General features: G+C 36.4%; 2 protein-coding genes across 3 annotated transcripts; one reads left to right on the forward strand and one right to left on the reverse strand.

The window, feature by feature from the left end:
- Positions 1–1,398: 1,398 nt before the first annotated feature.
- On the forward strand, positions 1,399–8,278 carry LOC127180629 (uncharacterized). Of its 2 annotated transcripts, XR_007829674.1 has the most exons (14): positions 1,399–1,538; positions 2,335–2,540; positions 2,620–2,757; positions 2,885–3,023; positions 3,628–4,273; positions 4,355–4,496; positions 4,579–4,722; positions 4,820–4,878; positions 4,955–5,130; positions 6,320–6,720; positions 6,887–6,983; positions 7,120–7,309; positions 7,399–7,996; positions 8,035–8,278. XR_007829674.1 is itself a non-coding variant. In XM_051134802.1 (13 exons), the coding sequence occupies exons 1-13, from the start codon at positions 1,416–1,418 to the stop codon at positions 7,539–7,541; spliced, it is 2,604 nt and encodes an 867-aa protein (XP_050990759.1). In that variant the 5' UTR covers positions 1,399–1,415; the 3' UTR covers positions 7,542–8,278. The 2 variants fall into 2 exon arrangements, 1 of the variants encoding a protein (XP_050990759.1); XM_051134802.1 differs by having other exon boundaries at positions 7,399–8,278.
- A 9,241-nt stretch (positions 8,279–17,519) lies between these two features.
- si:ch73-167i17.6 (regulator of G-protein signaling 9-binding protein) lies at positions 17,520–19,576 on the reverse strand. Its single transcript, XM_051134812.1, has one exon. It carries the CDS (start codon positions 18,916–18,918, stop codon positions 18,190–18,192), a length of 729 nt encoding a protein of 242 aa, XP_050990769.1. The 5' UTR covers positions 18,919–19,576; the 3' UTR covers positions 17,520–18,189.
- Positions 19,577–22,679: the final 3,103 nt, after the last annotated feature.

Genomic DNA, 22,679 nt, shown 5'->3' on the forward strand with positions numbered 1-22,679 from the left:
TTTCACCGTATATAGCAGGGGAATTTACAGTTAACCATTTAACAGGTTTTTAATGTAGAATTTTTACAAATTAACTGTCATTTTTTACAGTGTATTCAAAACTACAGCACAGAACACAGAAATTCTTTAATTTTTATATGTCCTGCAAGATCTGTGTAATAAAATTTAGATTAAAAGGATATGGGATGTCCCATATAGCCAAAAATTCAACTACTGTCATAAATCTGGCCCACTTTGCAACCTATTTTGGCCTGTACAAAACTGCACACAGATAAAATGTAATAAAAATGAGTGTTACATTTCAGGAAATATGTGCACACTTTATGAGCATTTGTTTGCATCCAATAGGTATAAAATACCAAATAATTACCCACAATTAAAGCATAAAACACTAAAAATAAAGCTGAATAAATGTTCACAGCAAGTACAGAATTTTGTTTAGAGATGTAAATGGGCATGCATGTGCACTTGACAATCAAATCCATTTCATTTCTAAATAGTAATAGAAACGGGTTATTTCAGGTGTAGATGACTATCATTTCATGTACCTTGAATCTGCAGTTCTTTGATCAAATTCTGAGTAATCGATAGTGAAAGACTCTTTGACCTCTCCAGTTTGGAATTCTCAGATCACAGGTTTTACCTGATTGTATTTACATTGTTAATCGTTTCCTGTTTTATCACTGACTCCATCACACAACAAAGCTGTATCTTTAATAAATGATTTTGAGTTTAATACACTTTTATCCCCCCTTAACTTTTATAAACGTATTAACAAGCACTCCTTCAAATGTCTGACGTCCTGAGAAATCATTTCAGATCTTTGTTTGTTTGAGATTTGATCTTTCTCTGCACTGTGGGTATGGTAGACAGTATTTGACAAAGCAAACAGCTATTGTTTAAACAGATTTATATCTTATGTCAGGTCATTGTTATGTAGGAGTGTTGGCATCCAGTGAAAAAAAAGATAATAGAGCTAAAAAATATTCAATAAGCTACTTCAACGTTACTCGATAAAGAGATATTTATTTTTATGCAATTAGATTTCATTTTTTAACTCAAGGAAAATATTATACTGTATTTGGCACTGAAGCAGTGCCATAAAAAAATTAAAGCAGTCATTTTCCAGAGCATCTTGCCCATAGTGGATACAATGTCATTCTTCACATGTGAATGAAGAGGTGTATGCTTTGTTAAGTAAGTTCCAATCAATGGCTAGTTTCAGATTTGAATCATGTGACTTCTCAGAAGTAACTGCCCTTTAATTTTTTTTTTTTTGTGTGTGTGTGTGTGTGAGATGCATCACATGAGAACACTTTTGAACCCATCCCCGAATTCCTACTCACCTGAGATGTATAAAAGCAGGTGCTTAGCTGCGTTTTAACAGGTGAAGTGAGCTCGGTGGCTCAGGTACCATGATGTCCTTGGCTGTGGTGTTGAATCTTCTGCTTTTGGTGTCCATTGCTTCTGCAGGACACCATTATGGAGGCTCAGTGACCTTCAGCCCTAAAGGAACCAATGCAGATGGAAGCATGAGGGTGAGAATTTATTTCTTATTTAAAAAGTTAAAATTCTACATCACATTATGCAATATTATTTATTTACACATTATTTACTTGTCATAAATAAATGTAAAAATGGCTGTAATTTTCTACATTTTCTAATCGCTTCTAATTTCCAAAAAATGTTTTATACTTTTTAAATTATTTGCACATATGCATACAAAATAAAATAAAGTTGGTAATTTCAAGTCAACAAGCTAAAATAATATTTATGTATTTAATACAAATTCACTTGATTTGGTCCTCTGCATGTATATGTAAAATAAATGTAAATATAAATATAAAATATAATTAAATATAAAATATAATATATTTTATTAAAAATAAAATAAAATAATGCTGCATTGCAATGTATTAATTTAACAATGTCAAAAAATTGGGGGGGAGGAAATCATGGAAATAAATCAGATTGAGAAAGTTACATGTCATATTGAAAAGAAAAGTATAAAAATTAATTAAAATAGAGTAACAATTTTTACTGATAAAGAGTATTTCTCTTTGAACTGACATTAATTGGCTAAACAGATATCTGGGATGACTATTACTCTTAAAATAATATATAATTTTAATAATTTAATTTGTAAATGTTTTATATTATATTATGAATGATATTGTTTTTTTTTAAGATATAATGCTATGTTTGTTTTCACTGATGTGAATTTTTAATGAGTGATCTATATGACAGCGAAATATAAAAAAAAGACATTAAAATAAACTAAAAAGTAAAAATATACCAAAAAGTATTCTGACTCTACCAGTGTTCTATCAACAGGTTGAGTTTCGTTTCAAGCGAACCTATGACTGGTGTATTTCTAGTTGGTGGTCCTGCTCCTCTGGAAATTGTGGCTATGAATCCAGCAGTTTAGAAGGTCAAATCGATAGAAGCTCTAACGGCAGAAGTGGTTACACCAACAGCTGGTGCCAATCAGAAACTGTTGTCACAAGAAACATCCGCGGAAACACACCCTTTGACCTACAGTGAGTAACTGAATTTGTTTTAAATCAATAATTAAATGTTAATTCAACATTATCTAAATACACTACTAATACACTACAGGGACTCTTCATGCTGCTGGGTGCCCACAGTCAACGGTGTTGGTTGGTGGTTCCTCCAGACACACGTAGATCTAGGCATAAGATCTGATACCAATCAACCCAACCGATCACCTGTCACCACTATTTTACAACTTCTACGGTAGCCCTTAGTTTTATTCAACATTGTGAACAAGATTAATCACTAATGAGAATGCATGTTAAAACATCAGCCTATAAATGAGTAAATATGATGAAAATATGATCTCTCTATGTATGTCTTCCATTAGTGTACCCCAAAACTGTCCTCGTACATATCACCTGATTGCCTATGACCCAGATGGTGACCAGGTCAGATGCAGATATGGAGCTCAGCAGAATGTTGAATGTGCCACATGTGACCAGCCAAGTGGTTTCCAACTAGATCAAGTGAGAAACATTCAAAATATTGCTAGAACAGTTTGATATATACTGGTATGTTTTTGCAAATATGATTTTTTTGCAGTGGGAAGGCCAAAAAACTGTATGCAGATCATTGTGAAATAGGGTTATATTAGTGTGGGTTTTTGAATGACAATAGAACAAGGAGAATGACGTCAGAACCTACATTTGAATAAAATAAAATCTACAATACAACCTTTCATATTCAGCTTATTTTTCCCGTATGAGTGGGCGTGGCCATTTGTAAATGCGTCTGGCTTCCAACCTGCTTCCAGCTATTTTTAGCGGTACAAAACAGCTTGTTTTGCTGCTTGATATTGCAAACTGGTGTGTCTTACCATATTATTTTAATATATTATCTTAATTATGAATACACTGGTTTTTAATGCAAGCAGCTTCACCGTTTACTGCACGTTGTTATTCTTCTCGTTATTTCCTTATAGCAGCTAATGAACCGGAAAAACGTGGATAAGGTCTATATAAAGTAGATTTATAACACAGATGTGGTTATTTGGGTGAACTATCCCTTGAATGCTTTGGAAATAAAACGAAATGAACATCTACTAATATGAACATCTCGATTCTTCATTAGCGTGCCTGCACACTGGACTACAGCTATGCCTACACAGCAGGCGTCTACGGATTTGAGCTGATTGTGGAGGATTTCCCAAGGAAACACACCACTCTGGCCTATACCGATGGCTCTAGCTCTTACAGATGCGCTCTGAGTGGTGGAAGACACCGAAGGTCATTAAGTGCGACACCGTACCCATGGTATTACCAAAGTTCAACAGCTGGTCCAGGGTCGCAACAAACTACAACTCCTTCACCATGGTGGTGGTGGTGGCAACAGCAACAATTGACCACCGCTGCACCTACAACTCCAGCATGGTGGTGGTGGCAACAGCAACAATCGACCACCGCTGCACCTACAACTCCAGCATGGTGGTGGTGGCAACAGCAACAATCGACCACCGCTGCACCTACAACTCCAGCATGGTGGTGGTGGCAACAGCAACAATCGACCACCGCTGCACCTACGACTCCAGCATGGTGGTGGTGGCAACAGCAACACACAACCACTGCTCCACCTACAACAGCCCAGTGGTGGTGGTGGCTGCAGACGACAACCACAACCACAACAACACAGCCACCTCAAGTGTACACAACTACCGCGGGGTCACATCAGCGTTCTTATGAACCTTTCAGCAAGCTCCCTCTGCAATTCAGTGTTCTCGGTAAGGCTTTCTCAAAGATCAACTAAACAAGAACACATATTAGTAGTATCAGTGTGCCTAATGTGTGTCTTATCATTGCAGTGGATTCAGCTGCTCCTTCCTGCACCGAGGGACATTACATACCTCATTTTGTGTCACCAACTCCACGTAATGGAGACGAAATCCAAGCTACGCCACTCCGTGAAGTGGAAATCCGGGTTAAAGCTTCAGCAGCTTATGCAACGTGAGGAATTGTGTGAATGCAATCAATGCATCAAGTTATTTAAGTTATTTTATGGGTGTTTAACTGTTTTTTTCATTCTCAGGGTTACTGATGTCATTATCAGTGGTCCTCTGAACATAACTAAGCATGCTTTGAGCACTGGAGAGTATGCCATCAGATGGACACCAACAAGGAACGACCTCGGAGATCATTTCCCCGTGTGTTTCATTGCTGAGAGCATGAGCGGGTGGGTAAACGATCATAAGCATATTCAAATCTAGCAGCTTGCAACCTTTCAGACTGACTGAATTTCATAAATATTACCATTTGTTATTGGTTTACAGACACAGCATTTATCAGTCTGAAATGAGATGTGTCATTATCAACGTTGGACACCAGGCTGGTTAGTAATTTGCTTTTGTCCTAAACACAGTGTAATTTTGGTCATCATCAATTCTAATGATTGATCACATTTACAGTGGATGCACATGTGATTTGCACTGCAACCAACATGGTCGTCGAAATTGAGCAGTTGCACTCCGTCGGGCTCCACAAGGACTACCTGCGACTCAACAATCCCGCCTGCACTTTGGACTCAAACGGGACTCATGTGTTGGCAAACTTCTCCCTCAATGCTTGTGGCACCTTGATTGAGGTAAAACATTTCTCATGGGCTCAAAAAGAACTTAAATCAGAGATCTCATTTATGGTTTAATGTTTTCTACTGTTTAAGAAAAAAAAATCAGAAAAATAATTTGCGAAACCACTCTGAAGTCCTGATCTGACTCAAATGATTTGCGAATCATGCTCTTAGGTTCCCATCTAAAGCGAAAGATTTGTGAACCCGCTCCAAAAGTTCCCATCTAAATCAAATGATTTGCAACCCATGCTCCGAAGTCCCGATCTGAATAATGATTTACAAACCTTCATTTCAGATCAGGACTCAGAGCAGAGACTGTGAATCTGTCAATTCGTGAAATGATTTGCGAATCTGTGAATCAAATGATTCGCAATTACGCGATTTGAAGGCCCGATCTGAATCGAATGATTCTCGATTCGAGATCCTAGGTTCCGATCTAAAGCAAAAGATTTGCGAACCCGCTCCGAAGTTCTGATCTAAATTAAATGATTCATAATCCACGCTCTGAAGTCCCGATATGAATAATGATTGACGAACTGTCATTTCAGATCAGGACTGCGAATTGCGAATCATTTAATTCACAGAAAGATTTGGGAACCCGCTCCAAAGTCCTGATTCGTGAAATGAGATTTGAATGCCCGATCTGAATCATTGGCTTCGTAACAGTGAATCACGTTGCGACACAATGGTTTTTAAAATTGTTTTTTTACAAGCAATGTTGAAATTCGTAAATGAATGGCTCTTTTAATTTGATCTGGTTTTCGCTAGTGAATTGCTTGAATTGAAAAGAAGTCACCAGTTTGAATCAATCGGAGTGGTTCCAGCTTAAATGACTCACTCAATTGATTTGGTTCATCTGTTACTATTTTTGCATCTTCAGCCATGATTTCACGACACTGTCAGTACTACTACTGGTTTAGCTCAATAGTTTTATGACATTAACTGAATTAAGCAAAAAAAGTATGATGTTTTTTAATTCCATTGATTTCATGAAAAAAAGATACATGCGTTTAAAAAAAAAAAAAACACTTTTATAGATACAGTACATTGTCTTTCAATAATTCAAGCACTTTTCAAGTAGCTCTTCAGGAATATTACTATTTTCAAGAGTTTTCCAGGACTTAAATGTCAAAAAGTCAAATTCAAGCACTTGCACCTTGGACGAACCCTGCATCAGTATTTCATACTCCATTTCCTTCTACAGGAGGATGAAAAGTACATCATTTTCAAGAATGAAATTTTCTCAACCGATGACCCAAACAGCATCATTACCAGAAAGCATGAGGTGGAGATCGAGTTCTCCTGTCGTTATGAGAAGAAAAACAACATCTCGCTGCAGTTCACCGCACGCAGACATATAACCACCATCACCGAGAAAGGCTTTGGTACCCTCACCTACAGCTTCGGACTCTTCAAAACAGTAAACTACCTCACAGAAATAGATGTGACTGCATATCCGGCAGAGTATGAGCTTGGGGAGATGATTTACATGCAGATTGAATCCCAGTCTACAATCAACAACACCGAGCTCTTTGTCGAATCATGTGTTGCGACACCATACAATGACGCCAACTACCAAAGGTCCTATGCAATCATCCAAAATGGGTAAGCATGCATTAGCACAATCAATTCACAATGGATGTGTAAGACTCTATACAGATCACTTGAAGTGGATCAAAACCAAAAAGAATACCTGTTCTTGTCTTAGGACAACTTTTTTTGATCCACTTCAAATGCTGACTACTATATATCACTCCTTCATGTTCTTCAGGTGCATCCTGGATGAAACAGTTCAGTTCTACACAAGCCACCAACCAATGGTACGCTTCGGCCTGCAAGCTTTCCAGTTTATTGGAATGCATGACCAGGTAAAAAACGATGGATTGCATTACGACAAAAGCAGTTTAGCAGTAAACATCCTGTACAAAAACAAAAAGCTGCTACTGACCAATCAGAATAAAGTATTTCAAACAGACATGACATCATTTCTCTCTTTCTCCCTAGGTGTTTATCAGCTGTTCGGTGATTCTTTGCGAAGCGAACAATCCCTTCACCCGCTGCTCTCAGGGCTGCATCAACAGCGCAACCTCTCCACCGTCCCACCACGTTCACAGAAGAGAGGCTCCTATCCAGACCAGCAGTCACTTAGTCTCTCAGGGGCCCTTGCGGCTGAAGAGGAGTGTAGAGCATGAAGGTAAAACCCTAAGTATAGAGTTGGATAAAACGTCTTGTTATTTTAATACCTATCATGTATTAACAAACACTTCTGTGTGTTATCCACAGTGTCCTCCACGGTCTTGAACCTGAATCTGATTTTCATTGCCGGATGCCTCCTTGCAGCTGTTGGCATGGTGTGTGGTGTTCTCATCTACAGAACCAGATCATCCAAAATCAAATATCAGCCTCTTAAGTCAGATGACATTTAATAGATCATCTCGAAGGCTACAACAATGTGTCCTCTTTGCTCTCTCAGGGAAGATTCTGGCTTATTCTGTTTCTTTTAAATATTGTAATGGATTATAACTGATTGTTAGGGTTATTATTCCACAGCTGCCACTGTTTTGGTCTATTAGTGTGTACCTTCGTATTGCACCATTCAGACTGCTGATAATAAAATCGATAAAGAAAATAAAGTGAGTGTTCAGATAATGCATAGCCACACATTCATAATTAAATTAACTTAGCTGTTGTTTTAGTCTGTTTATTCACCAAAGGCCATTTCTGTGAATGCATGCAGCATTAGAAATGCATGCATTATTATGCATCATAAATGGGTCATTCTATTGGAAATGTCCATTTTTCTGTCCCTAGCCTTTACAGAATCATTACACTTGAAAAACTCTTTAGGGTTGCAATTCTTTCTGTTTTAAAATGAAACAATGTTATTTGAACAATTACACCTTCTTGAGTTATCAGAAGGTGTAATTGTTAATTTTTAATGAATTATTATGAATTTCAAACACTACAAAACTGCTCATCCCAGCAGCGATGTACAAAGGTTTTTCCACCATTTAAAATACAACAATGTATTCATAACTATCAAATATATGATGTAAATGGCATAAAAAACGAAAATATATAAGGAAAGTAGTGGTCCCCTGGAATTGTCACTGGTGTTACCGTTCAACAAAAATTGTTTGAAATAAAAATCACACTGATGACATCACTTGCCTTCTTTCTTCCTATTTCCTAAAGATCCATAAAGAAAGGCCCAAGTTAAAGCCAGTGTCTCTTTTCAGTTATCAGAAATTGTCTCATTTATCTCATGATTTCATATGAAGAGTTTGGTTGAATTCACTGGTATGACCTACTTTAATCTAATAATGTGGTCTAAGTTTAAATGTTAGAAAAATAAATGCATTTTACGACATCTTGCCATACCAAAAGTGGACATTTCTGTAGAATGACCCCATTCACAGAAGAAATGCCTTTACACTAACTGAATGAAACCAAAATCAATGCCAAAGTGAAGAAAGGCCCATGTTAAATCCACTGTCTCTTTTCAGTTATCAAAACTTTTCTCATTTATCTCATGATTGTATAAGAATATTTTGGTTGAAGTCACTGATATGACCTGCTTTATTGTTAGGGAATTGTAAAAAACTAGAATACTAGTTTGATTAAACTGGATTAAACTAGTTAATTTAGTAAGTATACCATGACTGACAACATGTGGTTTGATACCTTGCAACAGTCATTTTGTAAAATGCATGTTACCGTCACTGGTGTTACCTTACTTATGGGTAAATAAATGCACAAAAAAGATTAGAAAGTCATTAAGCTGTCATTTATGTGTATTCATACAGTCAAAAGGTAATCTAATAATGTGGTCTAAGTTTAAATGTTAGAAAAAGAAACGCATTTTAAGACATCTTGCCATACCAAAAGTGGACATTTCTGTAGAATGACCCCATTATCTAATTGCATTCCAGAATTAGAATGCATAAAAAAAAATGGTTTAACACGAACCAAATGAAATCAAAATCAATGCCTCATGAAACGGCATATATGAAATAACCATGAAAATAAGCAAATATTCAAAATAAAGCATGATTTTTATAGAAAGTGGTAGTGTTTTAAAGCGTTATGCTAACAGAAATGTGTTGCACTGATATTTCTGTAGATGTAAAATATATAAATGTATTTTAAAAAATGAATGCAAATATTTGAGATTGATGATTGATACATAAAATCTCATTTGTTCAATGGTGAATCAAATCATCAGTCTATTCACGCCAATCAAACAAATCAAAATCAATGCTAAATGGATTTAATAAATAAAATAACCATGAAAATATCAAAACAAAATAATTATAGTACATAGTAACACACATAAAATCATAGAAATTGTCAGTGTATGGACTGCTTTTAATTATCATGAATGTTCCAGGTCACTCACTCACAAAGAAATCTATAATTAGGTTGGGGTCAAGTACTGATGTTACATTGAGGTTGCAGAACAATCGTGAAAGCGGTTTCTAAGGTGATAGCGTGACTGGGAAATTGAAGCTTGTCAGCACAACACTCAATCAATCAATCAATCAATCAACAATTGTTACATATGTTTATGTGCCATGTCTCCATAACAAAACTGTTACACCTGGTCATACGAGTCCTTAAAATGAAAGCAAAAATGACCAACAATGTTTTTTTTTTAAATGCATGGTTGAAAAGTCTACAGATAGGCATTTCCATTCATTTGCATTCAGGTGCAAAACACTATCAACGTGAAGAATCTGTACAATCTAGTCAGTGATATTTATAGATAGTATGGACAAAAACAAGTTACTATCAGTGTGGCTATCAGGGCGAGAACTGATCAGTAGACATACACTCAGCTGATAGCAAGTTCTGGTTGAGAATGGTAATCCTTTAACCCTCTTATAAACCATGGAAGTGGAATCTTTAACTGGAACTATTGCTTTCTGTTCTGTTCTGCTCTGTTGTTCATGAAAGAGGCAAACATTATTAAAAATGTCAGTCAATGTCAGACACTGAAAAGACCGTCAATTAGTTAGTGACACTAATAATAATACATTGTCACAACGGCATTTTTCTTGTGAAAAAATACTCGTTTGTAATATAATGAATAGAAATGTAAACAAAATGTTCCAACTCGTTTCATGTTATTTTGGATTAAGTTCAACCCAATATGCATCTCAATTTACGATGTAAAAACATAACAATATAAGACACGGAGCTTTTTGAAACCGGCTAATGTAAGTACAGGGTTTCTGCAAGCTTTGTGAAGGTAAATTTAAGACTTTCTAAAGAGTTTTTAAGCAAAGTTAAGAAATAAATCGAATGGAACGCAATGCGTCATAAAGGCCTGTGTTGTTCTTACACTGTAAAAAACAATTTGTTGAGTCAACTTAAAATAATTTGTAACCTGGCTGCCTTAAAATTTTAACTTCAGTCAACTCAAAAAAAGTTTATTCAACTTGAAATGTTAAATTATACTAAGTGACAACTTAGATATTAGAGTTAAATCAACTTAAAAATTTAAGGCAGCTGGGTTACTTACCTATCTGTTAGGTTTAGCAAACACAAATATCTAAGTTGATACTTAGTACAACTTAACATTTCAAGTTGACTAAATGTATTTTAGTTGACTGAACTTAAAATTTTAAGGCAGCAGGGTAACAAATTATTTTAAGCTGACTCAACAAATTGTGTTTTTTATTTTTTACAGTGTAGGTGACTAAGAACAACACAGCGGTTCTTTAAAAAATACAACTGATATTAATTACTTTTTAATTCATTTTACAATATCAAAATATCAAAATAACTTTAACTGTGCCTTTTGATTACACTGCACAAATGTGATGCTTTTCTTCAGTATTGTCTTGTTTTTCAGTGCAAATATCTAGAAATCCCTAAACCTACCCTATAGTAGAAAAGTAATAGATTTAAAATGCATTTATTTTATACTAAGTATAGTTCAAGTCTACTAACATCTATTTCTTGACATACTGCTCCAAACTTACTGATATAAAAATTTTAATTAAACTTTATTTGAAGTACTACTTGTGCACAATGCTAAGTTCTTAATATTAAGCTTAAAATATGTTTTTATGTCACTGTTATTCAGGGCCTAAGAACTATTAATCTCAGATCTCAAAAAAGGTTTTTATCAGTTTTATCAGTGTGCAACTGATTATGTAAGAATCTTCCACCCACCCAGTCTGAAATTCTTGGTTTACAGGCTTTACCTGATGTTTTCCTTGATAAAGATCACACAGTTTCATCACTGTCGTGCTGCATCCTTCATGCAAACAAAAAACAAAAGTGTTCATTTAGCACTTTTAAAATGTCGTTTTTAAACCTAATGCAGTTATATGCTTCCAAATGTTAATGCATCAACAAGTACCTTTCAAATTTGGAAATCCAGAGAGAATTTCCGCTCTTGGTGGTATTTTAGAAAGCAAACAAGTATTGTCTAAATGGATTTATATCTTAATATTAAGTTCTTAATATTAAGTTTAAAATATGTTTTAATGTCACTACTGATGTTAAAGGATGTTTAGATATTTGTACACTGTAAAAAACAATTTGCTGAGTCAACTTAAAATAATTTGTAACCTGGCTGCCTTAAAATGTTAAGTTCGGTCAACTCAAAAAAAGTTTATTTAACTTAAAATGTTAAATTATACTAAGTGACAACTTAGATATTTGATTTGAATCAACTTAAAATTTTAAGGCAGCTGGGTTACTTACCCATCTGTTAAGTTTAGCAAACACAAATATCTAAGTTGTTACTTAGTACAACTTAACATTTCAAGTTGACTGAATTTTAAGGCAGCAGGGTAACAAATTATTTTAAGTTGACTCAACAAACTGTGTTTTTTATTTTTTACAGTGTACTGGAAAACAATACAACAATACTGAAAAATATTCATTTTTACAGTGCATGCAACATTTAATGTCATGACTTTCTGCTCCAATTTAAGACCTTTTAAGGCCTTAATTTGTGGAAAGGGGCTAATTAAAACCTTTCAAGACTAGCAGAAACCCTGTAAGTAGGGTTATTCAGGGCCTAAGAACTATTAATCTCAGATCTCAAAAAAGTTTTTTATCAGTTTTATCAGTGTGCAACTGATTATGTAAGAATCTTCCACCCACCCAGTCTGAAATTCTTGGTTTACAGGCTTTACCTGATGTTTTCCTTGATAAAGATCACACAGTTTCATCACTGTCGTGCTGCATCCTTCATGCAAACAAAAAAAAAAAAGTGTTAATTTAGCACTTTTAAAATGTCGTTTTTAAACTTAATGCAGTTATATGCTTCCAAATGTTAATGCATCAACAAGTACCTTTCAAATTTGGAAATCCAGAGAGAATTTCCGCTCTTGGCGGTATTTTAGAAAGCAAACAAGTATTGTCTAAATGGATTTATATCTTAATATTAAGTTCTTAATATTAAGTTTAAAATATGTTTTAATGTCACTTGAAATAATTTGTAACTTGGCTGCCTTAAAATGTTATGTTCGGTCAACTCAAAAAAGGTTTATTCAACTTAAAATGTTAAATTATACTAAGTGACAACTTAGATATTTGATTTGAATCAACTTAAAATTTTAGCGCAGCTGGGTTACTTACCCATCTGTTAAGTTTAGCAAACACAAATATCTAAGTTGTTACTTAGTACAACTTAACATTTCAAGTTGACTAAACTTATTTTAGTTGACTGAACTTAAAATTTTAAGGCAGCAGGGTAACAAATTATTTTAAGCTGACTCAACAAATTGTGTTCTTTATTTTTTACATTGTACTGGAAAACAATACAACAATACTGAAAAATATTCATTTTTACAGTGCATGCAGCATTCAATGTCATGACTTTCTGCTCCAATTTAAGACCTTTTAAGGCCTTAATTTGTGGAAAGGGGCTAATTAATTTCAAGACTAGCAGAAACCCTGTAAGTAGGGTTATTCAGGGCCTAAGAACTATTAATCTCAGATCTCAAAAAAGGTTTTATCAGTTTTATCAGTGTGCAATTGATTCTGTAAGAATCTTCCACCCACCCAGTCTGAAATTCTTGATTTACAGGCTTTACCTGATGTTTTCCTCGATAAAGATCACACAGTTTCATCACTGTCATGCTGCATCCTTCATGCAAACAAAAAACGAAAGTGTTCATTTAGCACTTTTAAAATGTCGTTTTTAAACCTAATGCAGTTATATGCTTCCAAATGTTAATGCATCAACAAGTACCTTTCAAAGTTGGAAATCCAGAGAGAATTTCCGCTCTTGGTGGTATTTTAGAAAGCAAACAAGTATTGTCTAAATGGATTTATATCTTATTTCAGGTAATTGTTGTGGAGAAGTGCTGCAATTCACGTGAGAAACTGAAAAAGACCAAAGATAGCAGGAAACGTTCTTAAACTGAATAACCTATAATCTACTAATTCGGAGATGTCTATTATTTGCAACAAGATTTTTTAACCCACATTGAACTTTGCTGTCAGACACAGGACATTTGGCACTGAACTGCGATGAATAAAAAGAAAGAAACCAGGTAGTAATACTCTAAACCTGTTAACCTCTATTGGAGGCAATGACAGGCTTTGCAAGTGTGTGAGGAGGTATTTGCTTTGACGAGTGTAAATTTCACATTTAAACCATGATTTCTCGGAAGAGGGTTTTATTACCTGACATTTAAAAGGCAGGTATATACTTTAGCTTTACTAAATTTTTTTAAGTAAAGCTATTTACAATATTAGAAAAGATTTCTCAAATAAATGCTGTTCTTTTGAACTTTATATTCCTATAAAAAATGACCATGGTTTCCACGAAAATATTAACCAGCACAAATGTTTTCAACATTGATGATAATAAATCTATCTTAAGCAGCATGTCAGCATATTAGAACGATTTCTAAAGGATTGTGAGTTCTAATTGTATGATTTAATCATGTAATTGGTATAGTAATCACAGTGTTGCTCTCTTTTATGTCTCTATTATGTTTTTGACATTCAACCCAAACAACAGACTGCAGCATTAGTTTATTGTGGTAACGAAACTTCCCACAAGAAAATAGTGCATGACAGACAATAAAATGAACTGCTTGTTCTTTTTGTTTTCACATGCCACTTAAGGGCAGGTAAATAGACTGTACTACAACAACAGACCGGTATGGGGAAACGACTGTTAAATAAACATCAAAGAAATGAGACGTGAATTATCTGATCTGAAATTCTGTGCTGATAGAAACTACTAGAGACTAAAAAAAAACTTTTGCTTTCAGTTATGATAGCTCTAGAAAATCATTTTCTATTAAAATATTACGTTTTCAGATCAGTCAATTAAATCTTCATCTTCAGTGAACCAATTTTAAGTCCAGGACTTATAGTTCTTGAATAGAAGCAGAGAGTTTATACCTTTTTCAACAATTCGGTTCAAAACTGTCTACACTGGGTAATAGTGGAGGTAGAGTTTAAAATTTATATTGTACATTGAAAAACACATTAAAATGGAGAACGCTTGTTGTGACATAAACTGCCATATCTGCTGACATGACCGAAGTGGAGAACGGATCTAAAATGAAGAGCAATTTTATGCTTTTCAGCTTGAAACAACACAATGGCGAAAGAAGCTCAATGAAAATAAACAACTTCAAAATCTGGCTTTGTCCTTTGTATTTCTTATTAATTACAGATTCATAATTTCCGATCCACATGGATTTGTAAGTGCTCACGCTATGAATAACAGGTTTGGAATTTAATCTGTGATATGACTTGTTGCAATCACTGTCATTGTTCATAAAGCAACTCATCTGATTTACTGTTAAGCAGCTCTTTGTAAGAAATCGTGTATTTGTTCAATTTAAGTCCAGTAAAACGTATTGCACTTCATCCCTTAATGAAATTAGGGCAATATGATACATTATTAAATACATTAGCGCTTACTTTACTTTGCGCTACACCACCACCTGCATCGTCTTTACACAGACTAAACTTACTAGAGAAGCGTGACATAATATATCATGTAAATAAATGTAATTTTAAATTCATGTCTTCATGTCGCACACTTTAATGCTTGTTGAATGGAACATATACGCTGTTGTCGAACTGGAATCAAGGCAGAATATTTAAAGTTCGCAGGGCACTTACTTTTGAATAGAACAGACATCTGAGATACACACAAAATGTGCAGAGCGGTGGTTCACTTACATGATCAACAGTAGAAGGCGGCTGTATGATTTCTGTGAGTTCTGTGTTCTGGCCACATGACTCAGTGCTCGAATAAACGCAATGGGCTCCAATATTAGTACAATTATTCTAAGCAAGTGCAAGCAGCTCTTAAAAACATTAACGCAAATACAGTTGTTTTTTCCTCTAGTGATTTGTGTTTAACGTCATTGTACGCTATTTAGCGTGTCCTAAAACATGGTGGCGACTACCAGAATGCAATGCGCAGAGACGTCAATTCCCAAGCTCTATACAGCTTTTTTTTAGCTGTACAAAACAGCTTGTTTTGCTGCTTGGTATTGCAAATTGGTGTGTCTTGCCATATTATTTTAATGTGTTATTTACTGCAGTGAATTCTGAAAAGTAGAGAGCTGTCATTCTTGTTCTGTAAAAAAAAATAATAATAATAAAAATAAATAAATAAGAAGAAATAAGAAGTCATTTTAGTTCTTTTTTGGGTGACAAAGTGTTAGTTGGGTGAACACCTTCTCTAGTTTCTAGTTATGGAAGAATAACTCGTTTTGAGAGCTGTATTAAGTGTTTTGGTAGTTTTAGTGCATTTTCGATGCAAAATATGAAGAAATGAGATGTATCTCAAGAAATGGGTCCTAGTTATTGTAAAAGGTGCTAATAAACAATTTTGCATTTGTCCACTAGGTGGCAGGCCAGCATTATAATGCTTTTGAGAATAACAGTACATGCAGAAACAACATAAAAAAGGCCACTGAGCAGCCATCAGTGTTTTCCGTTAACATTTTATCATCTGATTCAACCTTCTACAAAGCTGAAGACAGGGTTACCAAACTTTTGACCAGTGGATATCAATTTATGACCTTTCTTGACTATCATGATTGCAAGACAAGGATATATATGCCTTCTTTTATAGGTGGCAATCTTTAAAATGAATTGGTTTGGGGGAAAAAGTATATTGTCTAATAAAAATACACGTTTTTTTTTTCCAGGATCACGTTACTTCTTTTTCAAAAGACTTTGTGTTTTTTTGACTGTGAGATCAATATGCAAAAATAAACATCATGATTTCTTTACAAAAGCACAAAGTTAAGTGGTTAAGTACGTGTTTGCATAAAAATAGACCCAAATTTAAACTTCTACTAAACCTAAATTTGTAATAAGATAACAGAGACATCTTTAAGGGTTGTGACAACCTGAAAACATGTGAATATTCTGTTAAATTATCAAGCAAGCAAGTTTATTTAAATGCATATTATTTTTCTATGGAGCTTCACACTCAATGTGCCGTAAATATAAAAAAACTGAACAATTTTAATGAAAAGTGGCTATTTTGCTTACTATTTGTTGACTAAACACAAACAGAATCATACTGAACAAATAAGGAAATCACTGACATCTTATACACAGCATATACCATATGTTTACATGCATTGCTTCAGTTTCAATTCACTCTCAGTCTTTCCTAATGAATGTTTGATACCTGCTGGATATGTAACTTGGCCTTTAAATGGCATCGATTTTCTTACCTGACGCTCCATTCTAGGGCGCCACTTAACAAGCAGTTGTTCCAATCATTATGGGCTCCTGAGTCACACGGCACGGCGGGAGACTAATTAATCGATCAAACTTGGGTAAAAGCTGGTTATACTGTAGAATGAGATGATGATCAAAAATTAACAGACTGTACGTTTCATCAACATGGAAAATTTTAGACAAAGACTAAAAACCCATGTTTTTCATACACATGAACATAAAACACACAGTACTGGCATTAAGCAGTGAAGTATGTATTGTGCACAGCTCAGTACAAATCTTCCTTTGGTTTAAAGAGGACTAACAGCTAATCACATTAAAGTCAAAAAAATACAACGTCTGCGCCGAGGCTACGCTGTGCGACTACGCAAGTAAATTGGATTCTGAATTCTTCTATAAATACCTTTTTAATTAGTTGAGCAAGAAGTATCTGCCAACATTACTTAATCCTGAGGTCTGAAAATAAAGGGGATCAGATTTTAAAAATAACATGGACTAGATAAACTTCACTCAAGATCTTAATGCACAAGATAAATCAGCACTAATACAGTTTTCTAAAGTGCCTGTGAGACACCATAAAGATCTGTCTGTATGCTTAAATAAAGAAAACCATGTGCAAGTTTAAGATGGAATAAGCCAACATTATGCATTTTCAACATAAAGTGCTTGTTACAAAACAGCCTAAAAACCCAAATAAAACACAAGCATTGTTTAAATTATTTATTATAATAAATATATTGTATATACACTAATTTAACATACAATTCATATATACAAATAAACTATAGCAGACTGTTTTTTTTCAAAATACACCTAAGGCCCATTTTCAAGAGTACAGGCAGTCAAAGATGGGCCATCTTCAGAAACATAAACCAATAGCTCGCAGACGGACTAACAAGAATATCTTGATGTAAATCCTCAGAAGGTCAGGAAACACAATGAGCAACCTTAAATAAGTCACCTACTTATATAAACTGTGAAACAAATACCTGTTTAATATGCACAACCTGCTGAGGGTCACAAAAGTTGTCATTTTCAGGTTGTAGGTGTTCACCGAGCGATGAAACGGCCGGTTAGTGATGCGTCAAAAGAGTGACAATTTAGGATCACAGCTAAAATTAAAGCTTTTATGAAACAATCCCACTTTTGTTTGTAATCTGTCCAGTTTTTACCTTCATAGGTTGAGGAACCAGTCACCACTGAAGGAGTTTTTATTCCTTTTGGCTATTCCCTTTAAACACTGATGCTTTTTACTAATACTCATCGAGGTGATCTGCTTTTCTCCACACGAGAGGCCTACGGTAGCAACGTGTTGCTTCCTCCATAAGAAAATCTAAAGCCCTGAGCCACTGTCATCCACATACACATCTTCATCCATTATAGATTAATCACTAGATACCCCAGAATTCCAGCTATGAGCAAAACAGCGGTGAAAACGATCCCTGCAAATACTTTCATCAACCCAGTTTCTCCTTCCACCGTTTCTTTGGGTTCCTCCTCGCAGATCGAGATGACACCAACTGATGAATTCCCAACACTGACGGTGGATTTCAACTCGGCTCCCGCCTCTTGTTTGGCCTCGACTGCCCACGGAGCCACCTGGACCTTCATCTCCATCTCCTCCATCATCTGGTCCACCTGAGCGATCTCGGTCTCCAGCTCTTTGAGGTCCACCGTGTCGATGTTGGCGTCGGCTTCGTACTTCATGTTCTGGACGCTCATGGCCCGAGCCGCCACGGTAGTGGTGCTGCCGGTCATCCCTGTCTGGATGAGGTGTCTCGTTGGCACTTTGAGAGGAAAATCCTGCCCGATCTCCAAGGATCGCTTCATGTCCACCTCCAGGAGCTCCATGCTGCTGGTGAAGAGCACCCAGAGGCGCTCGTATTCGGCTCGGTCATCTTTGCTGATGCTTTTGTCCTTTAGAAGAGCCGTGAGTTTAGTCCTGTTGGCCACGGCCAGCTCCTGGGCTTTCTTTCGGGTCTTTTTAAGTTCCTCCCGCAGGTTTTGGGAGTCAGATGTGCTCCCCAAAGCGATGACCAGATGCCTGTAGCAAGCTGTGACTTTGTTCAGCGCGTCCAACATGGTCTTGCATTCGTCTTTGCCCATGTTTGCGCAGAGACACGGATAAGTTTTTCACCGAAAATCCACAAAACAGCCCGAGGCTAGTGAAAAGCACAATGGATGATAGTGTCTTTTAGTTTCCACGGGAGCAGAGCAGCCATACGAGTGCACTCATCATCAACATCATCATCATCGCTCTCGTCATTGCAAATTCCTCACCATCCATGTTCCCTGTTGATGCAGACAGACAGCAGCAGTCGGGCTTATCACTAAATGGATCCCTAAACGGCTTTAGTTGCGCTGCCGGAGATTATACGGCTTCAGCATGCCCGCATGAATTTAAAACGTCGCCTCTCTTCTTCTTTTCGCGCAACGTGCATGCCATTTCAAACATAACAGGTGTTCATTTTAAAACTCTAAATAGAACGTCTACCTCCATGACGTCACAAAGGCATTCCGAGAGAGAGCAATGTAAACGGATTCTCCGAAAACGGAATGTAAACAAACGCTTGCGCGTTCTAAACGCGCCGTGGTTGTTGGCGTGTATTGTTTGTCGGTGATGGTGGTGATGATGCTGAGTTTTCAGAAGGCAGCGGCAGCGGCAGCGGCAATCCGTTATTCGCCCGTCATCGCTGATACGAGCTTAAATACGAGTAAACGCTTGCCAGTGAAATAACCAGTCTAGCACTCACATCCTGGAAGATCAGCCAAACCTGTCGCGATTGGTCGGCCGATACCATTTGATACTGCTTTTTATAGATCTCTCAAATGTATTTATTTAGATTTTTGTTTTTGATATACCAACAACATGCTTTGATATAAAACATGCTTTCATAAAACATAACAGGCTATAAACCGAGCTTCTTTTTTGTGCTTTGCATGATCATTTTCCACAGTAGGCTAAATGTTTTGTAACAGTGAAGGAACAGGTGGCAGTGCTACCTTTAAAAAAAAAAAAAAAGAAAGAACATGCAGTCCAATATTTAATCAGAGCTGATATTCATAAACCATTACTCTGATGGCATGCCTGAAAAGGTCTGTATCAAATATAGTTGTTCCGTTACAAATTTAGATTATTCTCAAGTAGTTTTGGAACACCTTACAACTTTATCCCAGCTTGGAAGTGTTGGTGCTGAGTGGCTTATAGGGTTTATTTAGTTAACAAGCAAAGCTTACAAGAGCTTGGGCTTTAACTGAAAATGTAATTCTTATTTTAGATGATGCAAAAATATCATAATTAGGTTTTAACAGTTGTGTGCCTTACATCAAATAGAAACGGAAAATATATTATATTATTCAATGTTTGTGAAGAGATGCACAATATATCTTCACAGAGTTTCCTGAAGCATGTCCCATGAGGACTAGATGGAATAGTGTACTTTTAAGTACAGGTTGTCCAATGCCAGATGCTCTGGAACAACAACCAAAGCTTTTAAACAAGAAGTCTACGTGACTTTTATTGTATTTTATATTTTCGACTCTATTTTAAGACTCTATTTTAAGTCCTTTCTAGTTTCTTTCTTTATCTCAAGGTTTTAGAAGCACTGATTTTATTTTAAACTTTAAAATATACTTTACACAAAAATAAAATTGTTGTCATCATTTACTCACCCTCCAAACCTGTATGAGTTTCTTGCTTCTGTTGAACACTAAAATAAGACATTTTAAAGAATGCTGTTAATCAAGCACTTAATTTTACACGTGCAATGTTAATTAAGATTTCCTGCACGGAAAATGTGATGTAGTAATGTAGCTTTCATGAACATTTCTCTCTAACCCTTAGAAGATTCTTAATGTTAGAATTTTGTGAGTCATTCACTCCCAGAGGAAGAATGTGTCATGTTCATTTAGGGTTTTTTAAAATGGAAAAGCTGAATTGGACTAAAAATAAAGTTCACTAAAAATAAAAAATGTGATTTTTTTTGTGCTATGCCTTTAGCATTGTGTGATTTTCAGTTAAAGAACTAGGCTTTGTTTTCTATATGGGTCACTTTCACTTAATCACCATTGGCAACCACTCAGCCATGTGCTACTTTCAAAAGCATCTCATTTCAAAACATCTTATGTCAGATTGGGTCTCTCATTAACAGACTGCCACTTGTTTGATACAATGAATCCAGAGCCAGTATTAGATATAATGCTTGCCGTGAGTACTTGTGCAATGACAAATGACATGGATTTCAAAAACAGACAGAAAGATTTACATTAATCATTCTCTCTCTAATCATTCTCTCTCTGTCCGTCTGTCTGTCTATCTATCTGTCTATCTATCTATCTATCCGTCCGTCCGTCCGTCCGTCTGTTTATTTACCTATCTGTCTGTCTGCTGGTTGTCTGTCCAACGATTCGTTCCAATGTCCATCCATCTATTTGTCCATACACCTGACCATCCATCCATCTATCCCTCCGTCCATCTGTCCTCCCATCCATCCATCCATCCATCCAACTATCTGTCCATTCATCTGCCCAACCATTCTTTTATCTATCCCTTCGTCCATCCAACAATCCATCCATCTGTCTGTCCATCCATCCTCCCATCTGTCCGTCCGTCCGTCCATCCATCTGACCATCCATCTTTCCATCTATCCGTCCATCTATCTGTCCATCCATCCATCTATACGTCCGTCCCTCCAACCATCCTTCCATCTATCCATCCATTTATCTGTACGTCCATCCGACCATCCATTCATCCATCTATCCATCTATCCATCCATCCATCTCTGTCCATCCATTCGTCCAACCATCGATCAATTTATCCATCCGTGCAACCATCTATCCATCCATCTATCTGTCCGTCCGTCCATCCATCCCTCCATCCATCCTTCCATCTATCCATCCATTTATCTGTACGTCTGTCTGACCATCCATTCATCCATCTATCCATCTATCCATCCATCCATCTCTGTCCATCCGTTCGTCCAACCATCGATCAATTTATCCATCCGTGCAACCATCTATCCACCCATCTGTCTGTCCGTCCAACCAACCATCCATCTGTCCTTCTGTCCATCTGCCTGTCCATCCATCTATCCATCCATCCATCCATCGGTCCATCTATCTGTCCGACCATCCATCCATCTATCTATCCATCTGTCCAACCATCCATCTATCTATCCGTCCATCCATCCGTACAACCATCCATCTATCTATCTATCCGTCCATCTGTCTGTTCATCCATCCATTTATCTGTCCGTCTGTCCAACCATCCATCCATTTATCTATCCATCCATCTGACCATCCATCCGTCCATCTATTTGTCCATCCGTCCGTCCAGCCATCCATCCATCCATCTGTTTGTCTGTCTGATCTATCTGTCCATCCATCCATTTATCTGTCCATTCATCCGACTATCCATTTATCTGTCCGTCTGTCCGACATCCATCTATTTCTCTATCTATACGTCCGTCCATCTGTCCGTCCATTTGTCCCTATGTCCGTCCAACCATCCATCCATCTATCTGTCTGTCCATCTATCTATCTATCTATCCATAGAGAGAAATAAATGGGGTGAGTATTTCCTCTAAACTGAATGAGAGAGCATGTGGAGTTGAGAATGCCAAATATATTTGAATAAAGGATTAGTCATGCATTAATAAGGAGGAAATATTGATTTTTCTCCGTTTACCCTATCCTCAGAGCATATGCAGATACAGATCCACACAGGCTGTGTAATGGGTATCACAAATGTCGTGAGCAGGATCCCAGACTGGGGCAACCCTCAGCTGCAGCTTTGCTTCTGTTATGTCACTGTTGTCCCTGTGAGAAAGACGCCTCACCCCAGGTTTCATCCAGTGGGACTGTCTATG

The sequence above is a fragment of the Labeo rohita genome, chromosome 18 (assembly GCF_022985175.1).
Source record: "Labeo rohita strain BAU-BD-2019 chromosome 18, IGBB_LRoh.1.0, whole genome shotgun sequence".
NCBI classification, from domain to species: domain Eukaryota; kingdom Metazoa; phylum Chordata; class Actinopteri; order Cypriniformes; family Cyprinidae; genus Labeo; species Labeo rohita.

What these genes read in the sequence shown, in the direction of transcription:
- si:ch73-167i17.6 (XM_051134812.1), bottom strand. Translation starts at nt 18,918, where the DNA reads ATGGGCAAAGACGAATGCAAGACCATGTTGGACGCGCTGAACAAAGTC.
- LOC127180629 (XM_051134802.1), top strand. Translation starts at nt 1,416, where the DNA reads ATGATGTCCTTGGCTGTGGTGTTGAATCTTCTGCTTTTGGTGTCCATT. An exon ending in AACACACCCTTTGACCTACA is followed by an intron (nt 2,541 to 2,619) that starts GTGAGTAACTGA and finishes AATACACTACAG; the next exon opens with GGACTCTTCATGCTGCTGGG. An exon ending in CTTGTGGCACCTTGATTGAG is followed by an intron (nt 5,131 to 6,319) that starts GTAAAACATTTC and finishes TTCCTTCTACAG; the next exon opens with GAGGATGAAAAGTACATCAT.